We start from the raw sequence: 19,415 nt of genomic DNA on the forward strand, positions 1-19,415 counted from the left end.
ATATTATTATTGAAATATTTTCGTTCTATTTTTAATTTCCGTTCCATTGTTTAAAATTGTGAAAAATTTATGACATAATTGTGATTCGATGTATTATACTGTGTAATATTATCGTGAAAAATTAAAATGCAATGATCTAGTCATTTTCTTTTTCATTTTAGTCAATTATGGATCATTTTTTATTTTCTTCAATTGTTAATATTCATTTTTTTTTCCAATTAACCTAATTTATGTTCCTTTTTCCATTTTTAATTTCCAGTCAGTTTTTACTATTCATTTCTTTTTCTAATTTACCTAATTTTCTTTCCATTTTTAAGTGATGATATAGAATATTATTGTGGAATATTTTTGTTCCTTTGTTTTTTTCCATTCATTTTTTTAATTTACCTTTACTATTTATTATTGTTTGAGCGGGAAATTAAGTAAATAGATTTTTATTTTTAATTTTAGTATAGATAATAGATAGATTACCATGTTGAAATAATATTACTATATTTAAATAATTCTTTATTCAATCGTAGCATATATGAATTGGTTATATTAACATAATATTACCATATTTATACAATTTTTTATTACAGATTATTTGCTAAATTAAAAATTATTAAATTGTTAAATTATACTTAAGATAAATAACATACATAAGATTACCAATTATGTAGTTATGTTATTAGCGAATTAATGTATTTTATAAACGGTAATACTACACATAATATTTGCATACATTCTTCCCATAATATTAGCATATATAATTCTACACGATAATACCTAATTATTATTTTGTAACACCATACATAATATTATCATACATAATTTTACACAGTAATACTATACATAATATTACCATATTAAAATAATTTTACATCCAAGAACCGCAAAACTAAGCGAAAAACAATGGACTCGAGATTAGTTGATGTCAAGGCTTTTAATTTAAAGCCATATAAACCCGTGCATGCATACTGTACGTACTTCTTTCTCAAAATATTTTTCCAGCTGGTTATCTGTTTCAGGAATATTAATTGCATTTTTATTTAATTATATTATGTATTTATGTATTCTTTTTTCAAAACAATTACGTCATTGAAAATTAAATTGGGAAATATTAAATAAGCATTAATTATTATGAGTTTTTTTTATTGTTCAACAGACAAAAAAAAGTTTTATTAAATTATATATATATATATATATATATATATATATTAAATAAATTAGAAATTATATAATTTAAAAATGATTAAATTGTGAAATTATACTGAAGGTAAATATTACTAATTATTGTGGCAAAACCAGAACCACATTCTTATTGAGAAGTTACAAATGCCTATTACATAACAACGATGAATAATATAAGAAATGACTGATTCTAATAGAAATAAATATACAGAATTATAAATGATGTTTAATCTTTGAATAACTATTTCAACCTAGATTTTCAACCTTTATAGCTCTTAACAGATCCCTCATTATTTGAATCACATTCCTGGTTAGACTCAAAATTTCTAATAGGACGTTGAGGCACCTGTCCATCCAGAGAGTCGTGAAAGGTAAAAAATAAAAAATAAAAATAAAAATAAAAAAAAAGTCAAATACATCAATAAAGTAATACAAAAAGCAAAACAATGTAAGTGAGCAATAAATAACATCTTCAAAGAAATCATAATCTTCTTTGTCGTAAATATGTGTAGAGGAATCTGCATCCTTCAATACTCCCACAGTGGTTCTATCACAAAACTGCGGCATATACCTGAGTAGTAGTTTTGTTTCTATACATATTATAAAGCACAAAAAATCCATTAATTCGATAAACCCCCCTTCTTTAAATTTCTTCAGCCACTTTTGAACAAACCTTTGAGGAATATACATATGTAGAAAAGTTCTCTGAATTTGTAGTGTAAAAAGAAAATGTTGTAAACAACGATATGCATAAACTAAAAGTTTTGAAATACAAAATATTAAGATTATAGAAAAAAAAGTACCGCTACATCATGGACTACACACTCCGTAGCTAGAGTTCACGACTAACAATCTCGCTGTGTGTTGAAGCCATTGCTATTCGGTGTACATAGGAGAGTAAAGAGGAAGAAATACGTTTGAAGCTTACAACTTTAAGTTTTGCAAAATGATATGTTTAAATAGCAAGGTATGTTATTACATTATTATGGTAGAATAATAATATAATATATATAGATTATATAATATTCGGTGTAAATAGGATAATTAAGGTATGCTATTGTATACTTATATTGTATAATAATAGTCAGTGTCAATATTGTATAATATTCGGAGTTATTAAGGTAAATTAAAGTAATTGTGTTCTTATTCTACCAAAAGATAATTTTGCCATCTACTACGAATTGTGTTTTAATTTGACCAGAAATATGGAGATACCATAATTATGCAATATTATCAATTAATACAATTTACTTAATTTCCATCCAACATTTGCTTACCAAATAAGATTTTTTATTAATTTGACCAATAAAATCAGTTTGGCATTTTAGGCGGGAAAATGCTATAGGAGGATTTTACTTTTATATATATATAGATATAGATTACAATTTGGTGGTTTAGAGACCAAAAAAAAAAAATATATCTCCAACAATTGGTTAGGTCGACACAGTCAACTATCGGAAGCTGCAAATACCTCAACAGCATACATTACTCGTGCACAATTCCCTTTACAACCTTAACCGCCGCCCACCATCGCCTCCTCTCCGATAATTTAAGAATATAAAGGAGACGTGTACGATTGAACGAGCAGACTAGGCTTTGCGGAAGAAAAGTATTCTGGGTTTGGAAAGTACTAGGCTTTGGAGAGAAACAATAGCTAGCTTGAAACGCCGCCGGGAAGAGATGGGTTCGTCGGAGATTGTGGATTCCGGGAGACCCTCCGGCCAGAAGTCCAACTTCTCTCACACCTGTACTCTGCTGAGCCAGTATTTGAAGGAAAAGGGCTCTTTTGGTGATCTCAGTCTCGGAATTTCCCGCAATCTTGAAGGTTCTGGTATGTTTACCTTCTTCCCCGGGCGTTAATTCTTTCTGGGTTTTCTTGAATTTTCGAGTTTGTTCTAGTTTAGGTTGTTATTCATGTTGTTTTGTGCTTAAAGATTCGAACTTGACTGCCATTTCTCTCCAAATCTAGTTTTCTCTTCCCACCTATCTCGGAAACATGTCTGATTGTTGCAATGTTTTGATTTGTTTCCATGAAATAGGGACAGCAGCACAGACGATGAATCTGTTGCCCATGATTGAGAAATCAGGTCAGAATTCTGGACCCAAACCCGGGAACTTGTTCCCTAACTTTACCAAAGAAGAGGCCACTAAGAAGACTGATTCAAGGTGTGGGTTGTTCCTTAAACACATAAAGATTCAATCTTTGGACAATTCTGTTTGTGTTTTACTAAATCTGTTGTTGTTCTTGTTGTGTGGCAGTGTGGCAAAGGCAGAGACTGAGAAGTCACAGATGACAATTTTCTATGGTGGTCAGGTGCTTGTGTTCAATGATTTTCCAGCAGAGAAGGTTAAGGAAATTATGGTTTTGGCCAAAGGAGGAAACACCACACACAACCCCAACAACATCTTTTCATACAACAATACTCCCACCTTGGTGTCTCCAAAACCTGCTGAATCTTCAGCTACCAATATGGTCACTCCCCCTGCTGTTCCTAAGGTTGTCCCCAGTCTTGGCAACCAGAAACCATCACAGCCCATCACTTCTGGTAATCTCTTGTTCCTTCTTGTGTCTTTCATATGTTGCTTTCCCAAGTTTCTTCTCTTTATTGTTCATTCTGATGTCTTATGTAACCTTATCCTATGTTGCAGACTTGCCAATTGCCAGGAGGCATTCCCTAGCCAGGTTCTTGGAGAAGAGAAAAGACAGGTGAGCATTTCAAGAACATCTTTAGACTTTAGTGTTGAGCATATAACCATTAATGTGCAATCCAACTATCAGCTTAAACTTTTAGTTGAGATGGAGCACATGCTTCAATTGGGTTCGAATCTCTATGTCACCCGATAAGCGACTACGGTCAACGTGTTGCTTGGAACCACTTTTAGTTGAGATGGAACACATGTTTCAATTTTTAGTACATCCATCAAAACATGGGAAATTGCTAAATATTAGGATGGAAGCTAAGAAAGAAACAAATAGATCCCCTCTTGTGTTGGCCAAACAATAAAACATCCTAGAGAAAACATAGCTATAGAGCGTTTTTCGTTACACGAACCATGTTCTTAGCCACAGATCTAGACTTATAGTTTTGTCTGTCAGAATGTTTGTGAAGTGAGATTGACGTTGGAACTGGATTGCAGGGTTACTTCGAAGGCGCCATACCCGATAGGGAACGCCATGGGGGGTTCATCTAAGCCAGAAGAGAGCAACAAGAAGCCATGGCTGGGACTAGGTGCCCAGATTCCAGTGAAGATTGAGCATCAGTCATAACTATTTTGTGCTTTGATCAATTACTACTAGCTTGGTAGTAAAGATTTAGCAGCAACTGTTTTGTGCTTCAAAGTGTTATTTAGATCTAACTATATATATTTATATTTCTGATATATATTGCCAAATTACTAGGTTTTGTAATTAATCTAGAGACTTCTTATTCTCAGACTATATGAATCTGCTTTAATTTGTCCTATTGTTCTTACTTATACAACAATCATTATTGTTTCATGTGTATTTGATTGTATTGTTTTGAATGAATGTTTTGTTGTATGCAAAAGCTTGAATCTACTTCTAAGTTCATAGTGTAAAATAACATATTTTATTTCTGATTTAGTATTACATTTGTTAGTATAAGTATTACATTTACATTTGACACAACTCAATCTGACCCGTCGCACAGATAAAGATATCTGAGATGGTTTCACACGAGACAGAATGAAAATGGACATTTAAAAAAAAAAAGAATAAAGAATATAATCTGGGGAAAATGTGGTAGTAGGGATAATGGAATTGATGATTGTGGCCTTGATAGGCCAATTTTGGCCAGAATTGTCTCGACCCATTTGACAATTTTGCACGTTTCCTAACACCCCTCTGTCCCTTTGCATGTTCTGGTTCTTGGTACAAGTTGAAAAATCAAATCAAGATTAAAAAATTTCTGACTTTTACGGATTATATTTTGGACTATATAAATCTCCCTCATGCTTATAAGAAGATAAACCAAACCAATCTACTATCTAAATTCTCAATGTTCATGGTAGGAATTGAATTTCCCATCTTGCCGGTTGGAAGAAAATCTTAAATAAGATTTTTCATTCACTAAATCATGCCATAAGATAACTTTTAACTTTGTTTTTCACCTGAAATAGTTTGGTGGATAACTTAATGGATGCAATTTTTTTTTGAAATATTAGAGTTCGATTCTCTTTAAATTAAAGTTTTCTTTAAATGAAGTTTGGTGATAGAAATATTTTGACCTAGTTGGCACTTGGTATAGTTACTAAATATAGAAAATTTAATTAATGTTTGGGTATGTATTAGAGTTTGGTTCTCTTTAAAGTTTCATGTGAATAAAGTTCTGCAACGGAAACACTTTGACTGAGTTGACATCTAATATAGTTACTAAATATAGAAAAGTTAATAAATGTTTCGGTACGTATTAGACTTCAATTTTCTTTGAAGTTTGGTGACAGAAACATTTTGACCCAATTGACACCTAATATAGTTACTAAATATATAAAAGTTAATAAATATTTGAGATATTTTATCATATCGTATCATAGGGATAAATATTTTCTCGTTTGTGTAATTAGGTACTGTAATTACGCACAAGAAGCCCTCTTTTTTTATTTGAGAGGTTGCTCCTAGCCTCCTACATTGTTATTAGTGAGACGTTGTTATTAATCTCTTGTGACAAATTTTATACATGTGATCAGTTGACTTATCCATATGAATTTGAAACTTCTTTTCTAAGGTAACATATATGTGTTAAATTCTTTACAACAAAGTACAATTATATTCATATCAAAATTTCAGGTGCGTGGTGTATAAACAATATTAGAAATAAATTATATAGAACATGACACCACCGACAAGTAAGTGGTGGGGATTATTTTTTGGATTAAAAAAAGAAACTTTATATAACATATATTATCCCATATATGGAGCATTGTGGGTTTTTTTTTTTTTTTTTTTTTTTAAATAAAAATAAAAATTTAAAACAATTCTTGTTGTGGTCCAACAATAAAAGATTCTTCCCCGTGATTCAAGTTAATTAAAAGCATTGACTAGTTCTGCACTCTTCAATAATTTTGTTTTTCTTCTCCCAATTAATTTTGTTTTTCGAAAAATCACACAGCTAGTACTTGAATGCGTGTTCTATGTGACACTCATTTTGTAACACTAGTTAGTAAAGAATCATGAGAAAATAAACTAATTTAAGTTGTCACCGATTCAAATCGAAAATGCTGAACTTGAAACCTTTTGAATACCTAACAATTTGCCTAACCAACTCAACTAGAGATAACACACACTTCAAAATTTTATTTCTTAGTTCAATAATAATAATTATTATTGTTCTTAATAAAATGTTATTTGCAAAATTTGTAATTAAGGATCCGTTTGGAAACTCGAAAAATGAGTTTCAAAAATCATTTTCTGGATTTTCCCATGTTTGGCTATTCAAGTAAAATGTTCATCAACTAGGACTATGTGGTCTAATGGTATCCGGGTTGGACTTCCATTTGGAAGGTTGTAAGTTCGAGCCTTGGTGGAGGCGTTATTAGCTCTTTGTGTTTCAGTAGGTTGAGAAAGTATATGAACAGATACTGCAATGTAATAGAGTAAAATGTTCATCATGATCAACGAAAAAAAAATCTAATTGTTAAAAAATGTCTTCCGTTTTCCTAGACTTTTAGTTGGAAGACATTTGTCAGATTCTTTTTTTTTTTTTTTTCGTATTTATCTTCTCTCTCATTTCTTCCCTACTTTCAAGATTATTATTACCACCGTCGTCACCACCACCACCACCACCATAACCACAAGTCCACAACTACCACCAACAATAGCACACCGCCACCACAACCACTTATTATTATTATTACAAATAATATGTTTATTTTCAGGAAAAAGAACCAAACATTAAAAAAAAAAATACAATTTCTTATCTTTCAGCTAAAAAAATTAAAAAAAAAAAAGAATTGACATTAAGCCAAACATAAATTATTTTTTAAAAATTATTTTCCAAAAAACATTTTTTAGGTTTCAAACCAACCTTAAATAGTTTCACGCCTAACGCGTTACAAGTATTACAATTGTTCATATTTACCAACAATATTTAAACTAATTAATTTTACTATAAGTTAATATAAAAACATGTTTTTTATGCTTTACTTTGTGTAAAATTTAGTTCATAAAATTTTTTCAATTGATAGTGTGAGGATCCGAGCCGAAGCCCAATATATCATGCAGGTATTTGGACCTATCGTTTGTAGGATGAATGGTGGGCTTGTGGGCTTTTCCTTTCAGTTAGAGTGGCCCAATTCTAATTGCATTGGTCTTTAAACCCAATAGTGCAAATATCCAAACCCAAGCCCAATAGATAAGCTGGATCAGTTCTCATTCTGCTTAATGCTCATTAGTTGCTGGAAATTTTGGATTGCAAGGAACCAAAAGATTTGGAATGCTCATTGTACTAACCTAAACTAGCTGAAGTAGTGGGCATTAGAGAGGTATTGAAGTGGTTGAAGAAGTTGGGAGCTGACTCGGTCCAAGTTGAATCTGATGCGTTATTAGTAATTCGAGGACTACAAAGTTGTAATTGTAAATCCTCTTTTGATTTAGTCCTAAAAGACATTAGGAAACTAGTTAAAGATTTCTCTTCTATTAGTTTTGCGTTTGTTAAACAATCCACGAGCACAGCATTAACAAACCATGAACATGGCAACTCATTTGCTCGCTTAGGAGGCCGCGTTCTCTGCTGATTGTAGGGAGTAGATTTCTACCCCTCCCGCTTTCCTTTCTGATGTTATTTCTTTGAAAGCATTTTAATGAAAATAGTTTAATAATACTTATACCATGGCCCAGAGTCTACATGGTAAAATGGATCTATGGTACATGTTCATTTTTAGTTTGTTGTCAAAACAAACCAACTCGACCCATTTGGAATGACACGTGACGGCCAACAAACAACGACATGTCGAGTTGGTTGTTTTCAAAACAGGTTGGAAAAGCCCCACAATAGAACATCAAAAAGTGAGTTATACGGGCCAACCCGTCAATCTCATGAGTCTTTAGTCTTTACCAAAATCACAAATTATTACACATAATAATTCCATTGATTCTAAGGAACAATTCGGAGCTTTTATACTATTGGAAGAATACTCAACATTTTATAGCATATTTATTAAACCGCTCAATTTATATCATTGACATAACATATAATACAACTTTACCATACATACAACCTCGTAAAAGTTCACCGTTACGAATAAAATAATGATATATTCACTAGAATGGTCACTCCTAAATCCTAAGACAAACACTGCATAAAGTACAAACGTAGAACTGCAACAAAAGCTAACACCCGCATAAGGATTTCAAAATTTCATTGAGAGAGCATAAAGATAAGCCTTTTACAAGATTATATCCAGAAAAAAAAAATATTGAAGCCCCTCTTGTTAATTTCTCATATGTATATACCCAGGATTATAACCTAACCTATGCCCGCTTATATCCTTATGATAATTTACTGATTAGGATTACAAAACGGACTTCACTCATAAGTTAAAGATTATAATCACTTATTAGGCTAATATAAGGTTGCACTAATCACTACAGCTTTATTATATATTGTAGATCAGAGTGCCAGAATTCCAGGTGAAAACATCTGCCCGTTACTACAGGGAGAGGAGCTTGAAACATCATCAGACCTTAAAATCTCCGAACTCATCATCTTCTCATTACACTCATCGATCACCATCTGCCTGTATCTACACTCTGTGCTGCAGAATGACATCTCACCCCTGCAATATTTATCAACACACATCAATCTCCATGTTTCTTGAAACTTAAAAAATGGATTTTTCTTTTATTTTTTAGTGTAACAATGAAAACACACAACCATTACTCGAATACTAGGTAAACCCGACTTTTGATTTTAACCGATAAAGGATGAATCAGTTTAGACTGATCGACTCAAACTAATAAGGTTAATAGATTGCTGACACTATCATTATAATATTGTATTGAAGTATGTACCTGTACATGAATATGTCTTTGCCGTGGAGATTTTTCCGGCACATGTGACATGAACTGAGAAAATCGGAATCTGGGTATCCCGGAGAGTGAAAGGATATCGCCGGAGAAATCTCGAAGACGCTCGGCCGGCGAGGTTTCAGGCTTGTGCGGCTACCAACAATACCGCTATCACAATACAGCCGGGTGTAGCACTCGTTATCCGGACCACGGCAGGTCACCAGAGTATACTCTTCTTCGTCTTCCTCCGAGCATTCCGCCTCCGTTTCCCCAAAACCTCCGGCGAGTCTACCGGAAAACCGCCCGGAATTGACCGGAATCGGGCCCGCCCGGTTACAAACAGCCCGGAGAGCCAGAAATTCGCGGTCTTTGCCACGAGACGTTTCGAGGGCAGCCACTATCGCCAGTCCAACCACGCCAAGATCGTAACTTTTCGGACCTCTCGGCGACTTCAACTCCAAAGGACTTCTCGGACTGGTTGATCCGTCGGAAACCGGCGCACTGGACTTACCGGAGATTTTTCCGATCACCGGACTCAGGCGTTTGCCTATCATGACTGAATTTTTGGGCTCCTCTTTGAGAAGTGGACAATGAGGAGTGAAAGTTAGAGCGTGGCGAATTGAAGGTCTTTATGATGATAGATGGAGTTGTATCATTATACTACGCCCATGGTTTTTGTTTTTGCTTTTGTAATTATATATAATAAAGTGAACCATGATTGCATCAAAAGAACAACTGAAATTATTGAACTTTTTTTATTCTCTCATTTTTATAAAAATAAAAAATAAAAAATTGTATTACTCCACAATTATACAAATGAACGTTGCCGAACTGTATTGAATTTTTGTGTTTTAGTAAGTTGAGAAAAATAATTATAAACAGATATTACATTGTAATAAAATCAGTAGTACTATACAAATATATACAAATGAATATTTTCTAGTAGTTTAAGAGCCCATTTAATTATTTTTTTATAATATAAGGAATTCTTTTTTAGTTTGACAGTACAATGGAATGTTTTCAAATATTTTTGAGAGTTTATTTAATCTTTTGTTCTTAGTAATATATATGGAGTTTTAATGTTTTATTATTCTGTCAAAAAGTAAAATTTTAAGGAGAAAATAACATTTTTCAAGATTACTGAGTAAATGTTGGTTGAAATTTATTTATTTATTTATTATTTTTAATGATTCCAAGTTCCAACTCATTTTATTAAGGTGTCACTTGTCAGTGGCCAATATTATTAAAAAAATGTCTTTATCCTAAAACTGGGACCCAAGTACAGGAGTGGGACCCAAGTAGCCGTTAAATGAGTCATCAGAGATTCCGGCGACGTCGCCTCGCCGGCGGCGAGGCGTACGTGTCTAGGAATCAAAGCAGTGTCAATATCGTAATTATTGCGGGGTCCACTTAGTGGACGTTCTTAGCCCACTGATTTTATTTTCGTGTTCTTTTCCATACTGATTGAAGCTCTCTAATAATTGAGGCGGGCCCCACTTTTGTCTCCCTGCTATAATTTCATCTTTCATCATTTTTATTAAACTATATATATATTTACAAAATAATACAATAATTGTTTAAAAAGAAAAAAAAGAGAATAAGGGTGAAATAGACAATTGAATTGCATACGATAATGTAATTAGCCAACTAAACCTTTAAAAAATTATAATTGAAATATTAAACTAATCAATTTTATGCAATTAGTTCAATTTACATATATATTTTTCAGGTTTCTAACCGATCATTCCAAATTTAAAATATCTACATTTTTTAAAACAGTTTCAGCTTCGTTTCCATCTCCGGCCATGGAGATGAAGATACCTTCTTCGCCTTTAGTGGAGACGAAGACGAAAATGAAGCTCTGTTTTTTTTTTTTTTAATTTAAATATTTTAAATAATTATTTTTAAAAAATATTTTAAATTTGGAGTGACTGGTTAGAAACTTGAAAAACCTGCAAATTGAACTAATTGCATGAAATGAGTTAGTTTAAGAATTCAATTGTAGTTTTTTTTTTAGGTTCAGTGAGTTAATTGCATTATTGTGTACAGTTCGATAGCTTATTTGACCCTTATTCAAAAAAAAAAAAAAAAAAAAAAAAAACTTGAAATGAATTGTCAATTGTATGGAACATGATATTTGTACTAAAAGGTCTCGAATTTAATTTTCACGAACACTCTCATAACTTTGTTACTAGGTGACACAAAGGTCGATCATCACTCTTGCCTTAATTTAAGATATATGGGAAAGGTAAATAAATCATGCCTCCCTTTTTAGGTGTTTTGTATGATCCCAAATTTCAAACAAGTAAATTAAAGCTTATGAATTTATTACAAAACATTCATTCTAACAAGTGTTTGTATACAATAGTTATGAACAAAGTAGTGCATTTGGTTCATAAACTAAATTATCACACATCTAAGAATTTAGTGATTATATTTATTAAATGAGTAACAACTAAAAAAGCATTAGTGTCATTTCTCCAAGATAATTATAACAACTCACTAATTTTATTTTGTCCAAAACAATTTCTCAATTCTCATGTGAATTGTCAATTCGATCTTATGACGAAGCTAATAATGTCGTTCAATTTTAGAATTTTGTAAAGACATTGTGATTTTACATTTTCTTTACACTTTTCCCTTTTGGATAAACCTATTGATGGCTCCCTGTGGCCTACCATCAGACCATCACCTCTAATAGCTTCCAGCGCAATATTTTTCGAACAATATTACACGTACTAACAATGTTTCTTTATATTTTATTCTATTTTAATTACCCTAACATAATAGGTTAGGTGCACCAATAATTTTTACGCCTAAATGTGATTTAAGTACCAACAAAAAATTATTAAACACATAACATTTATGTACGAAAATTATGTTATACCCACTTGATCAGTTCGGTCTTGCATTCAGACACTTTATCGCCCCATTTGCTCTTGTTTTCGTTGTTGTAAGATTCAAAGAATACTTCACAAATTTTGTTTTATAAGGTTAATTAATTAGTGGGGAGAAATTTGTTGAAGCTAAGCAGCGCACTTGGAGTTGTCTGTTGATTCAGTGACCTTTGAGTAATGCTTTATCTACTTAGCTTGTCGATCTCCATCAAACTTCTCTGCTGGCATTTTCTGTTTTGTTCGAAAATTCGAGCTGGGGGCTCCATCACAGCTGCTAGTACGTGCTACTAGTAAATCGAGACCGCGTTGATTGTACCCGATACAATTAAATATATTACAGTGATCGATTATATTCGGCATGAATTGAGGTGGTGTGGATTGATCGACTCTGATATAGTAAATACTATACGGTTGTTTCTACTAATTCGTATGGATAATAGATCGGGTTGCATGTGAACCCTCGAATCGTTTAGTATTTGGTTTAAGGAATTGTGCTCGGGTCGATGTGACAATAGGTTAGAGGATCCCGGGCTTGATATAGATATGTGAAAGATACCAAAAATTCTCATCTCTATCATTTAATGCAATATTTAGTTTATAGGAGAATGAAGGGAACACATGCTGGATCCTCGGCATGCGTGACATATGTTTCTCGTGCACGGGGTGTGGTCGGAAGCTCTGTTGATTCCCCCACGTGTCCTAAGGTTCCGAACGCCCTAGTAGCTGCTGCGATTGGATTTGACTAAGGGAATGAGGTTTTGTTACGTGGATAAGGTCGCGCGTTTTGTCCCGACGACCTAAGATGGTCAATCGGTGCGATCCAGTAAACGGGCAAGTACTACTACTAAATAAGTCCATACTTGGTCCTAGGGGTGTAAACGAGCAGAGCCGAGCTCGAGCCTGAGTAGGTTTGAGCTCGTGCTCGTTAATAGAGGCTCGGCTCGAGTTTGGGCTAGCTCGATCGAGCTCGAGAATTGATGCTCGAGCTCGATAATTTTCGAGCTGCTTGAGCTCGGCTCGAGCAGCTCGATTGTTCGAGTTCGAACTCGAGCTCGACTTTGACATATTTAATACTTTTGGTTTAAAATTCAAACTACTTTGTTTTATCCATACATAAATAATAGAAATCTTTTAGAGATTTTGAGTTTAAAATTCTAATTTATAATTGTAATTTATATATATTATTATTATATTATATTATATTATATTATTATTATATATATTATATATTATATGGCTCGCGAGCGGTTCGACGAGCCACGAGCCTAGAATATCTAGGCTCGCGAGCGGTTCGACGAGCCACGAGCCTAGAATATCTAGGCTCGGCTCGAGCTCGATTACCAAAGAGCCGCTCGAGCTTGACTCGAGCTCGATATTGACCGAGCTCGAGCCGAGCTTTGACCGAGCCGGTCACAAGCGGCTCGCGAGCTGCTCGACTCATTTACACCCCTACTTGGTCCTTTATATATGATCAGGTCGATAAATGGTCAGGAAGGTTTCCTCTCAATAGTCTGCTCGGATGCCGAGCAGGTACGCGATACGTATAGGTAGCTAAGCGGGGGAATATTCTCAATCAGACTCTTTAAAAATTCGTTGAGATTAATTTGTATTGAGGTAAATTTTTACAAGTTCATGAAGTGTCACTAGTTGTATTCTATTATATTGGTTTGGTCTTCTAGGTCCCGTTGAGCTTTAAATCCGCGACCCTACTAGTGTTGACAATATATATATATATATATATATATATATATATATATATATATATATATATATATATATATATATATATATTGTTACTGTAAAAGTATCTTCAATGGAGATATTGGGGTCACATCATATTTCTCTGTTGTTTGCTAATATCATATGGAATATAATGCAAATAGTAAAATTTAATATAATATTGGCAACTTAAAAAAAAAAAAAAACACTCAAAAATTGGTGATGAATAATTAATTCTCTATTACTTTCATTTGGCCTTTTCGTTTTCTTATTTTTATTTTTATTTTTTATTTGTATATATTATTTGGGAAGATATCCTAAAATATACTTCAATATTTATGCATTTTTAAAACAAAAATTAGTCTACATAGTTCAATTAAATGTAATAAAACTCTTTATTTTATTTTTGTAAATTAAATAAACTTACCACTCAAAATGTTATAATCACTGAAATATTGTATAGAAATATAAGGTCCCTAGCCTGTCTTAAATTAACGTGACTACTAGGCAGGACCATGAAATGGGGAAGGGAAGGCAATTATACGCAAGCCCGCTTATACCCCTACAAAAATCAATAATCGCAAAATTTATTCAGTCAACATTTTTAAATAATAGTTACACGTTTCTTTGTCATTAAAAAAAATCAAAAATAATCACGCTTGCCAGTAAAAAATAAAAATAAAAAAAATAATCACGCTTGCCAGTAAAGAGTAAATATCGCTAAAGATATAGCAAAACATACATCAAAATTATAAAATATGAGTTAATACATTTAGAGCGTAGTATAATGTTTTTGTCAGGTTTGGTTTTAATTTTTAAATTGATCACCCGTGCTACTTCAACTTTCAAATTGTTACCATCATCCGTGGTACCTCAACTTTCAAATTATTACCATTCGCGATCCAAATTAACCACCCATGATTCTTTTACTATTAAATTTTTACCAGTCATAGTCTTTCTATGAAGACCGATTAAAATTTAAAAATTGAAAGTCATGAATGATTAACTTGGACCACGACAAGTAACAATTTAAAAGTCTAAAAATCACCACACAAAATTAATCTGAAAATTTAAGACTAAACATGCATGACAAAATCACTATACTCAAGGACCCCATATAACATTAACTCCTAAAGTATATAATTAGAGATGATAAACTTAACAATTTTGAAAAATAAGCTCTTAAAGAAACAATAATAATATCCTGATCTAAACAAATTAATTGCGTTTCTCCATTTCTTCTTTGCTCACTGGCATATTCTTCTCTCACTTTTAAAATAATTATTTTTAATATATATATATATATATATATATATATATATATATATATATATATATAAAAGCGGGTTCAGGTGCGGCAGTGTCTTACGATGCGGCAATACCAATAGTTCACCAAATATGCACCATCAACGTTAGGAAATACACCACACAAAACAGAATAAACAAAGCCCTGCATCACCAAACACACACCATTAGGTGTGAGTAAAAACATCTGTTCGGAAATACGCCATTGGGGGTGGTGAGTTATATAGTGTGTTTTTTTGAGTCTGTGGTGTATTTTGTGATGTTTTATTACATTTCATTGGAGTGTGTTTTATTACACTATTAGTGCATATTGTTAACATTGTTGGTGTATTCTGAAATTTGACCGCACCGCCGCACCGTGCATATTGTTAACATTGTTGGTGTATTCTGAAATTTGACCGCACCGCCACACCGTAAAACCCCGCCGCATATGAGCGCTCTTTTATATATATATATATATATATATATATATATATATATATATATATATATATATATATATATATCAACATATTCCATCGACTTTAAACAATATTTTTGGCATTCCAATGATTAGTAAATTAAAAATCTTATTTCGTCGAACTACTGCATAAAATAGTCGCAGTTGTTAAGATGTCACTTTTTCCTCCGTATATACTAAGAACAATATACACCAGCCTTATGGTCCGTTTGCATGCATGCAAGATCTGAATTTAACTTGTTTATTTTCACTTTCAATGAAAAAATACGATTATTATTGATAATTTCAAACCCAAAAAAAAAAAAAAAAAAACAATAAATCAAGCAAAATTAATTCAATCATTTTATTTGTAATATTTAAATTAGGCAACCTAAATTTTGGTATGTGTAGCTAATTATTCGCTAGTAGTATGTTAAAATCACCAAACAATACCAAATGGTGTAGTGGGTTCTGTGGACAGTTGATATAACTATGTAACTAATTAACTTCTAATGATGTTTTTTTTTTTTTTTTATTTGTTGGAATCTTCGAATTCAATTCAGAGATTCCAGACGATGCGAGAAGAATCTAGAGATAGTGCTGCATTTGGGATGGCCGCCATGGCTGCTCCACTATGATGATCTTCATAACAAGCTTCGGCTGAAAACTGGTCACAAAATGAAGAACCGCCAACTTCCGGCAGCACGGACGGCGGGAAGAAGATATTTTCAACGGCGGGTTGTTTGGTCTCCGCCGCCAAGTTACTGCGCGCGTGTCTGGACGCGGCGACCTGAATCTCCGCCGGCGTCAGACTAACGCCCTGCTGAAGCCTGGGAGGATCGTCGGGGAAGTTGAGCTTCGCGGTCTGGCCGCGGAGGGAGAGCGCGGCGGCGTCGTAGGCCCTCGCGGCCTCCTCCGCCGTGTCGTAGGAGCCCAGCCAAATCCTGTCGCGGCTGTTGGGCTGGCGCACCTCCGCCACCCATTTCCCCCATTTTCGCATCCGCACGCCCTTGAACTTCCCGCCGGCGTTCCTCCGCTCGGCGCTCGCGGCTTTGGGCCTCACCATTATTATTCTTCGTGATATGCGTTGGTTCCTCTGAGTTTGGAAGTTTTTATGGACGGTGGTGGGGGCGGAGGACCGAACGTGGGGGTGGCCTTTCGCCGCCACGTAGTGGGGTGGAGTTTGACTGGCATGGTTTTAAAATCGCCGGTGCCACTTGGGGGATACACGTGTGATTGGGTGGCGCTACGTGGCGGTCATTTGGGAGCGGACACATGGTGTTGCGGCGCTAGTTTCGGAGGGCTTATGTTATCCTTTACCTCATAATTAGTGACTAATTTATAATTTATAATTTGTATTAAATCAATACATTTTCATTTAAAAAAAAAAATAGGTGTATGTAAATCCTATAACGTACTCCGTACATGATTGAATTTTTATTCACTTTTTAGTGTCACAGTAAATTTATTTTGGAAAAGAATAAAATAAGAAGTCTAAAATAACATAATAGTTCAATTGAGTTCATTAAATGATAAAAAGCTATTCATGTCATTTAAACAGAAAAACTTTTTAACTAGATCCTAGTACAATGGACTATGTAATAACTGACATCCAGATCGGACAAAGGAGAGGACCATGGTTGCTTCCATCCTCGTCCAGGACGAAGGTCGGAATAGCCATGGCTGCCTTCCCCTTCATCCACGGTAGACGAAGATGGAGGCAGCCATGGTGGCCTCCACCTCCTTCTGAAATTCTTAAAAAAAAATTCTTTTAATTTTTAAAAATAATAATTAAAATACTTTGTATATATAATTAGACATTATGACATCATATTTAAAGGAAACAATGGAAGTAATTTGTAAAAAAATATTATTTATACAATTTTTAAGTTTTTAATGGTTCGATTACCTACTTTTTTTTGTTCGATGGTTCAATTGTAAAAGTTCAGTGACGTATTTGATTTTTTTTCTTATTATTATTTGTTTGAAATGTACATTTAAGATTCATATTAGTATAGTAACCTATGAATTAACCACGTAAATTCACATGTAATTACCCACTAAATTCAATCCATTTTGTCTTTCCAAAACAAAGGATTCAGACACATTTGATACTCTCACCTCTCAACCATCCAAGTAAGAGCACTTCACAAGATCACACATTATGTTACAAATTTATGTGGGAAAGAGTTCCAAGAGTTCTTAATATGAAATTATGAATTTGAGCATGGGTTTGGATAAAAATGAACAAAAATCGATAATCATGTACACAAGTACCAAAAGAGAAAATATGAACTCAATTATAGATTAAAATGTTTTTTTTTTTTTTTTTAACATTCCTTTTATGCATTCAAATCACTATATATGAAAAGCTAATAAACATTGTAAATTATGTTAACGCTGATTATTGTACAAGCCTAAATATTTTTTGCCTCCTAATACGACGGACCAAAAAGACATGAATTCCAGCAGCGAAAAATTTCCCAGAATTCTATGCCGATGTCCAAAAGAATCTTATCCTTAAAAATTCCAAAGAAAAGAATCTTGTGAAGAAAATCCGTCGTAATTCTCTGCAAAATCGTCGATATCCGGTGAAACGTAATAATATTCGCCGGAAAAATCATCAAATCCTGGGAAAATCCCATAGTTCGCCACATTGTCCTCCATGCCTATATAAGAGCAAAGGTCTAGAAAGTCGCTGTCCAGGGACGTTTCGGTCATTTCACTGCACATTTGGTCCGACCCGCTCCCGTCCGACGGCGAGGGTGCATCCGCATTTAACAACGACGAAGAATCCGAATTTCCGGGCTGACCCGAATTGGCAATCGGGGCCGCCGAGTTAGCGAACCGGACAGCCGCGATCTGAATCTCTTCGCGGGTGAGGGATCTCCCGTTGACGATGTCCGGCGGGTTATCGGGGAAATTAAAATTGGCCGTCTCGCCGCGCAGGCAAAAAAGCGCGGCGTCGAAGGCGCGCGCCGCCTTCTCCGGCGAGTCGAAGGAGCCCAGCCATATCCTCTCCCGGCTGTTGGGCAGTCTAACTTCCGACACCCACTTCCCCCATTTCCTCTTCCGGACACCCCGGTATTTGCAGGAAGACGACGAATCGGGTTCGTTTTTAATCTCGGCAGTTTGTCTTTTGGGTTTCACCATGGAAACAGTAGTTTCGATTCGGATAAGGATGTTCCAATTGCCTGCACTGTCGAATTGAAGGAGGTTTAATTTGAGATCGAGCTGATCGAGAGACGATGAAGTGAAGTGAGGATGAAGAGAATTGGCGGCTCCATTTATATGTTTTGCGGGAGAGTGAAGGGTCAACCCGCCGTGTTGAGAATACGCGGTGGCGTTTCATGCGATAGATTAAGAAGCATGTGCAGATAAATTGTACACATACTCGGATTGACTCACCCACGCGGGGCATATCCAACATATACTATATACGGAGTACTATATAGAATATAAAAACGTTGCCAAAAATAGACCGTAACAGATCGAGTCACGATGAAAATGTAATACTTATATTAAAAAATATAATAATAATTAAGAATAAATTATTTATTACTTATATACAAAAGTGTAATACTTATACATTTTGTTTTAAAAATATTACGTTTTCTCTTATAAGTATTACTATTACAGTATCTCTTATAAGTAATAAATAGTTGTCAACATTACTTATAAGGGAAAGTGTAATACATTTACATCAAAATATAAAAGTATTAAATTTTTGAACGGGAAGTATTAGTCTAAAAGTCCCTCCATTTAACGGGATACCTAGCTTTTATTGGTGAAGGGGCATATGCCATAATTCCTGTCATTTTTTAGTACATAGCGGCAGGGCGCTAACCCATAGTTT

The 19,415-nt window shown here is 34.1% G+C and overlaps 4 protein-coding genes across 6 annotated transcripts; 1 reads left to right on the plus strand and 3 right to left on the minus strand.

Moving 5' to 3' along the window:
• The first annotated feature begins 2,620 nt into the window (after positions 1-2,620).
• LOC109188371 (protein TIFY 10A-like) lies at positions 2,621-4,721 on the plus strand. Of its 3 annotated transcripts, XM_019339019.1 has the most exons (6): positions 2,621-3,004; positions 3,213-3,339; positions 3,433-3,719; positions 3,823-3,900; positions 4,082-4,104; positions 4,189-4,269. In XM_019339019.1, the coding sequence occupies exons 1-4, from the start codon at positions 2,854-2,856 to the stop codon at positions 3,882-3,884; spliced, it is 627 nt and encodes a 208-aa protein (XP_019194564.1). In that variant the 5' UTR covers positions 2,621-2,853; the 3' UTR covers positions 3,885-3,900; positions 4,082-4,104; positions 4,189-4,269. The 3 variants fall into 3 exon arrangements, with proteins under 3 accessions (XP_019194564.1, XP_019194563.1, XP_019194561.1); XM_019339018.1 differs by having other exon boundaries at positions 4,082-4,269; XM_019339016.1 differs by lacking the exons at positions 4,082-4,104; positions 4,189-4,269 and adding an exon at positions 4,312-4,721 and having other exon boundaries at positions 2,624-3,004; positions 3,823-3,880.
• Positions 4,722-8,428: 3,707 nt separating this feature from the next.
• On the minus strand, positions 8,429-9,853 carry LOC109187199. Its single transcript, XM_019337326.1, has 2 exons — positions 9,203-9,853; positions 8,429-8,967 (listed from the first exon to the last, which is right to left on the minus strand). The coding sequence occupies exons 1-2, from the start codon at positions 9,751-9,753 to the stop codon at positions 8,802-8,804; spliced, it is 717 nt and encodes a 238-aa protein (XP_019192871.1). The 5' UTR covers positions 9,754-9,853; the 3' UTR covers positions 8,429-8,801.
• A 6,052-nt stretch (positions 9,854-15,905) lies between these two features.
• Positions 15,906-16,872, minus strand: LOC109187994 (ethylene-responsive transcription factor ERF017-like). Its single transcript, XM_019338445.1, has one exon. It carries the CDS (start codon positions 16,623-16,625, stop codon positions 16,119-16,121), a length of 507 nt encoding a protein of 168 aa, XP_019193990.1. The 5' UTR covers positions 16,626-16,872; the 3' UTR covers positions 15,906-16,118.
• Positions 16,873-17,842: 970 nt separating this feature from the next.
• Positions 17,843-18,818, minus strand: LOC109187993 (ethylene-responsive transcription factor ERF017). Its single transcript, XM_019338444.1, has one exon. It carries the CDS (start codon positions 18,710-18,712, stop codon positions 18,080-18,082), a length of 633 nt encoding a protein of 210 aa, XP_019193989.1. The 5' UTR covers positions 18,713-18,818; the 3' UTR covers positions 17,843-18,079.
• Positions 18,819-19,415: the final 597 nt, after the last annotated feature.

The sequence above is a fragment of the Ipomoea nil genome, unplaced genomic scaffold (assembly GCF_001879475.1).
Source record: "Ipomoea nil cultivar Tokyo-kokei standard unplaced genomic scaffold, Asagao_1.1 scaffold1421, whole genome shotgun sequence".
NCBI classification, from domain to species: Eukaryota; Viridiplantae; Streptophyta; class Magnoliopsida; order Solanales; family Convolvulaceae; genus Ipomoea; species Ipomoea nil.

Coding starts and splice junctions, on each gene's coding strand:
- LOC109188371 (XM_019339016.1), top strand. CDS start 2,854: ATGGGTTCGTCGGAGATTGTGGATTCCGGGAGACCCTCCGGCCAGAAG. Junction 3,340..3,432: donor ACTAAGAAGACTGATTCAAG/GTGTGGGTTGTT, acceptor GTTGTGTGGCAG/TGTGGCAAAGGCAGAGACTG. Junction 3,720..3,822: donor ATCACAGCCCATCACTTCTG/GTAATCTCTTGT, acceptor CCTATGTTGCAG/ACTTGCCAATTGCCAGGAGG.
- LOC109187199 (XM_019337326.1), bottom strand. CDS start 9,753: ATGATAGGCAAACGCCTGAGTCCGGTGATCGGAAAAATCTCCGGTAAG. Junction 8,968..9,202: donor AAAGACATATTCATGTACAG/GTACATACTTCA, acceptor TAAATATTGCAG/GGGTGAGATGTCATTCTGCA.
- LOC109187994 (XM_019338445.1), bottom strand. CDS start 16,625: ATGGTGAGGCCCAAAGCCGCGAGCGCCGAGCGGAGGAACGCCGGCGGG.
- LOC109187993 (XM_019338444.1), bottom strand. CDS start 18,712: ATGGTGAAACCCAAAAGACAAACTGCCGAGATTAAAAACGAACCCGAT.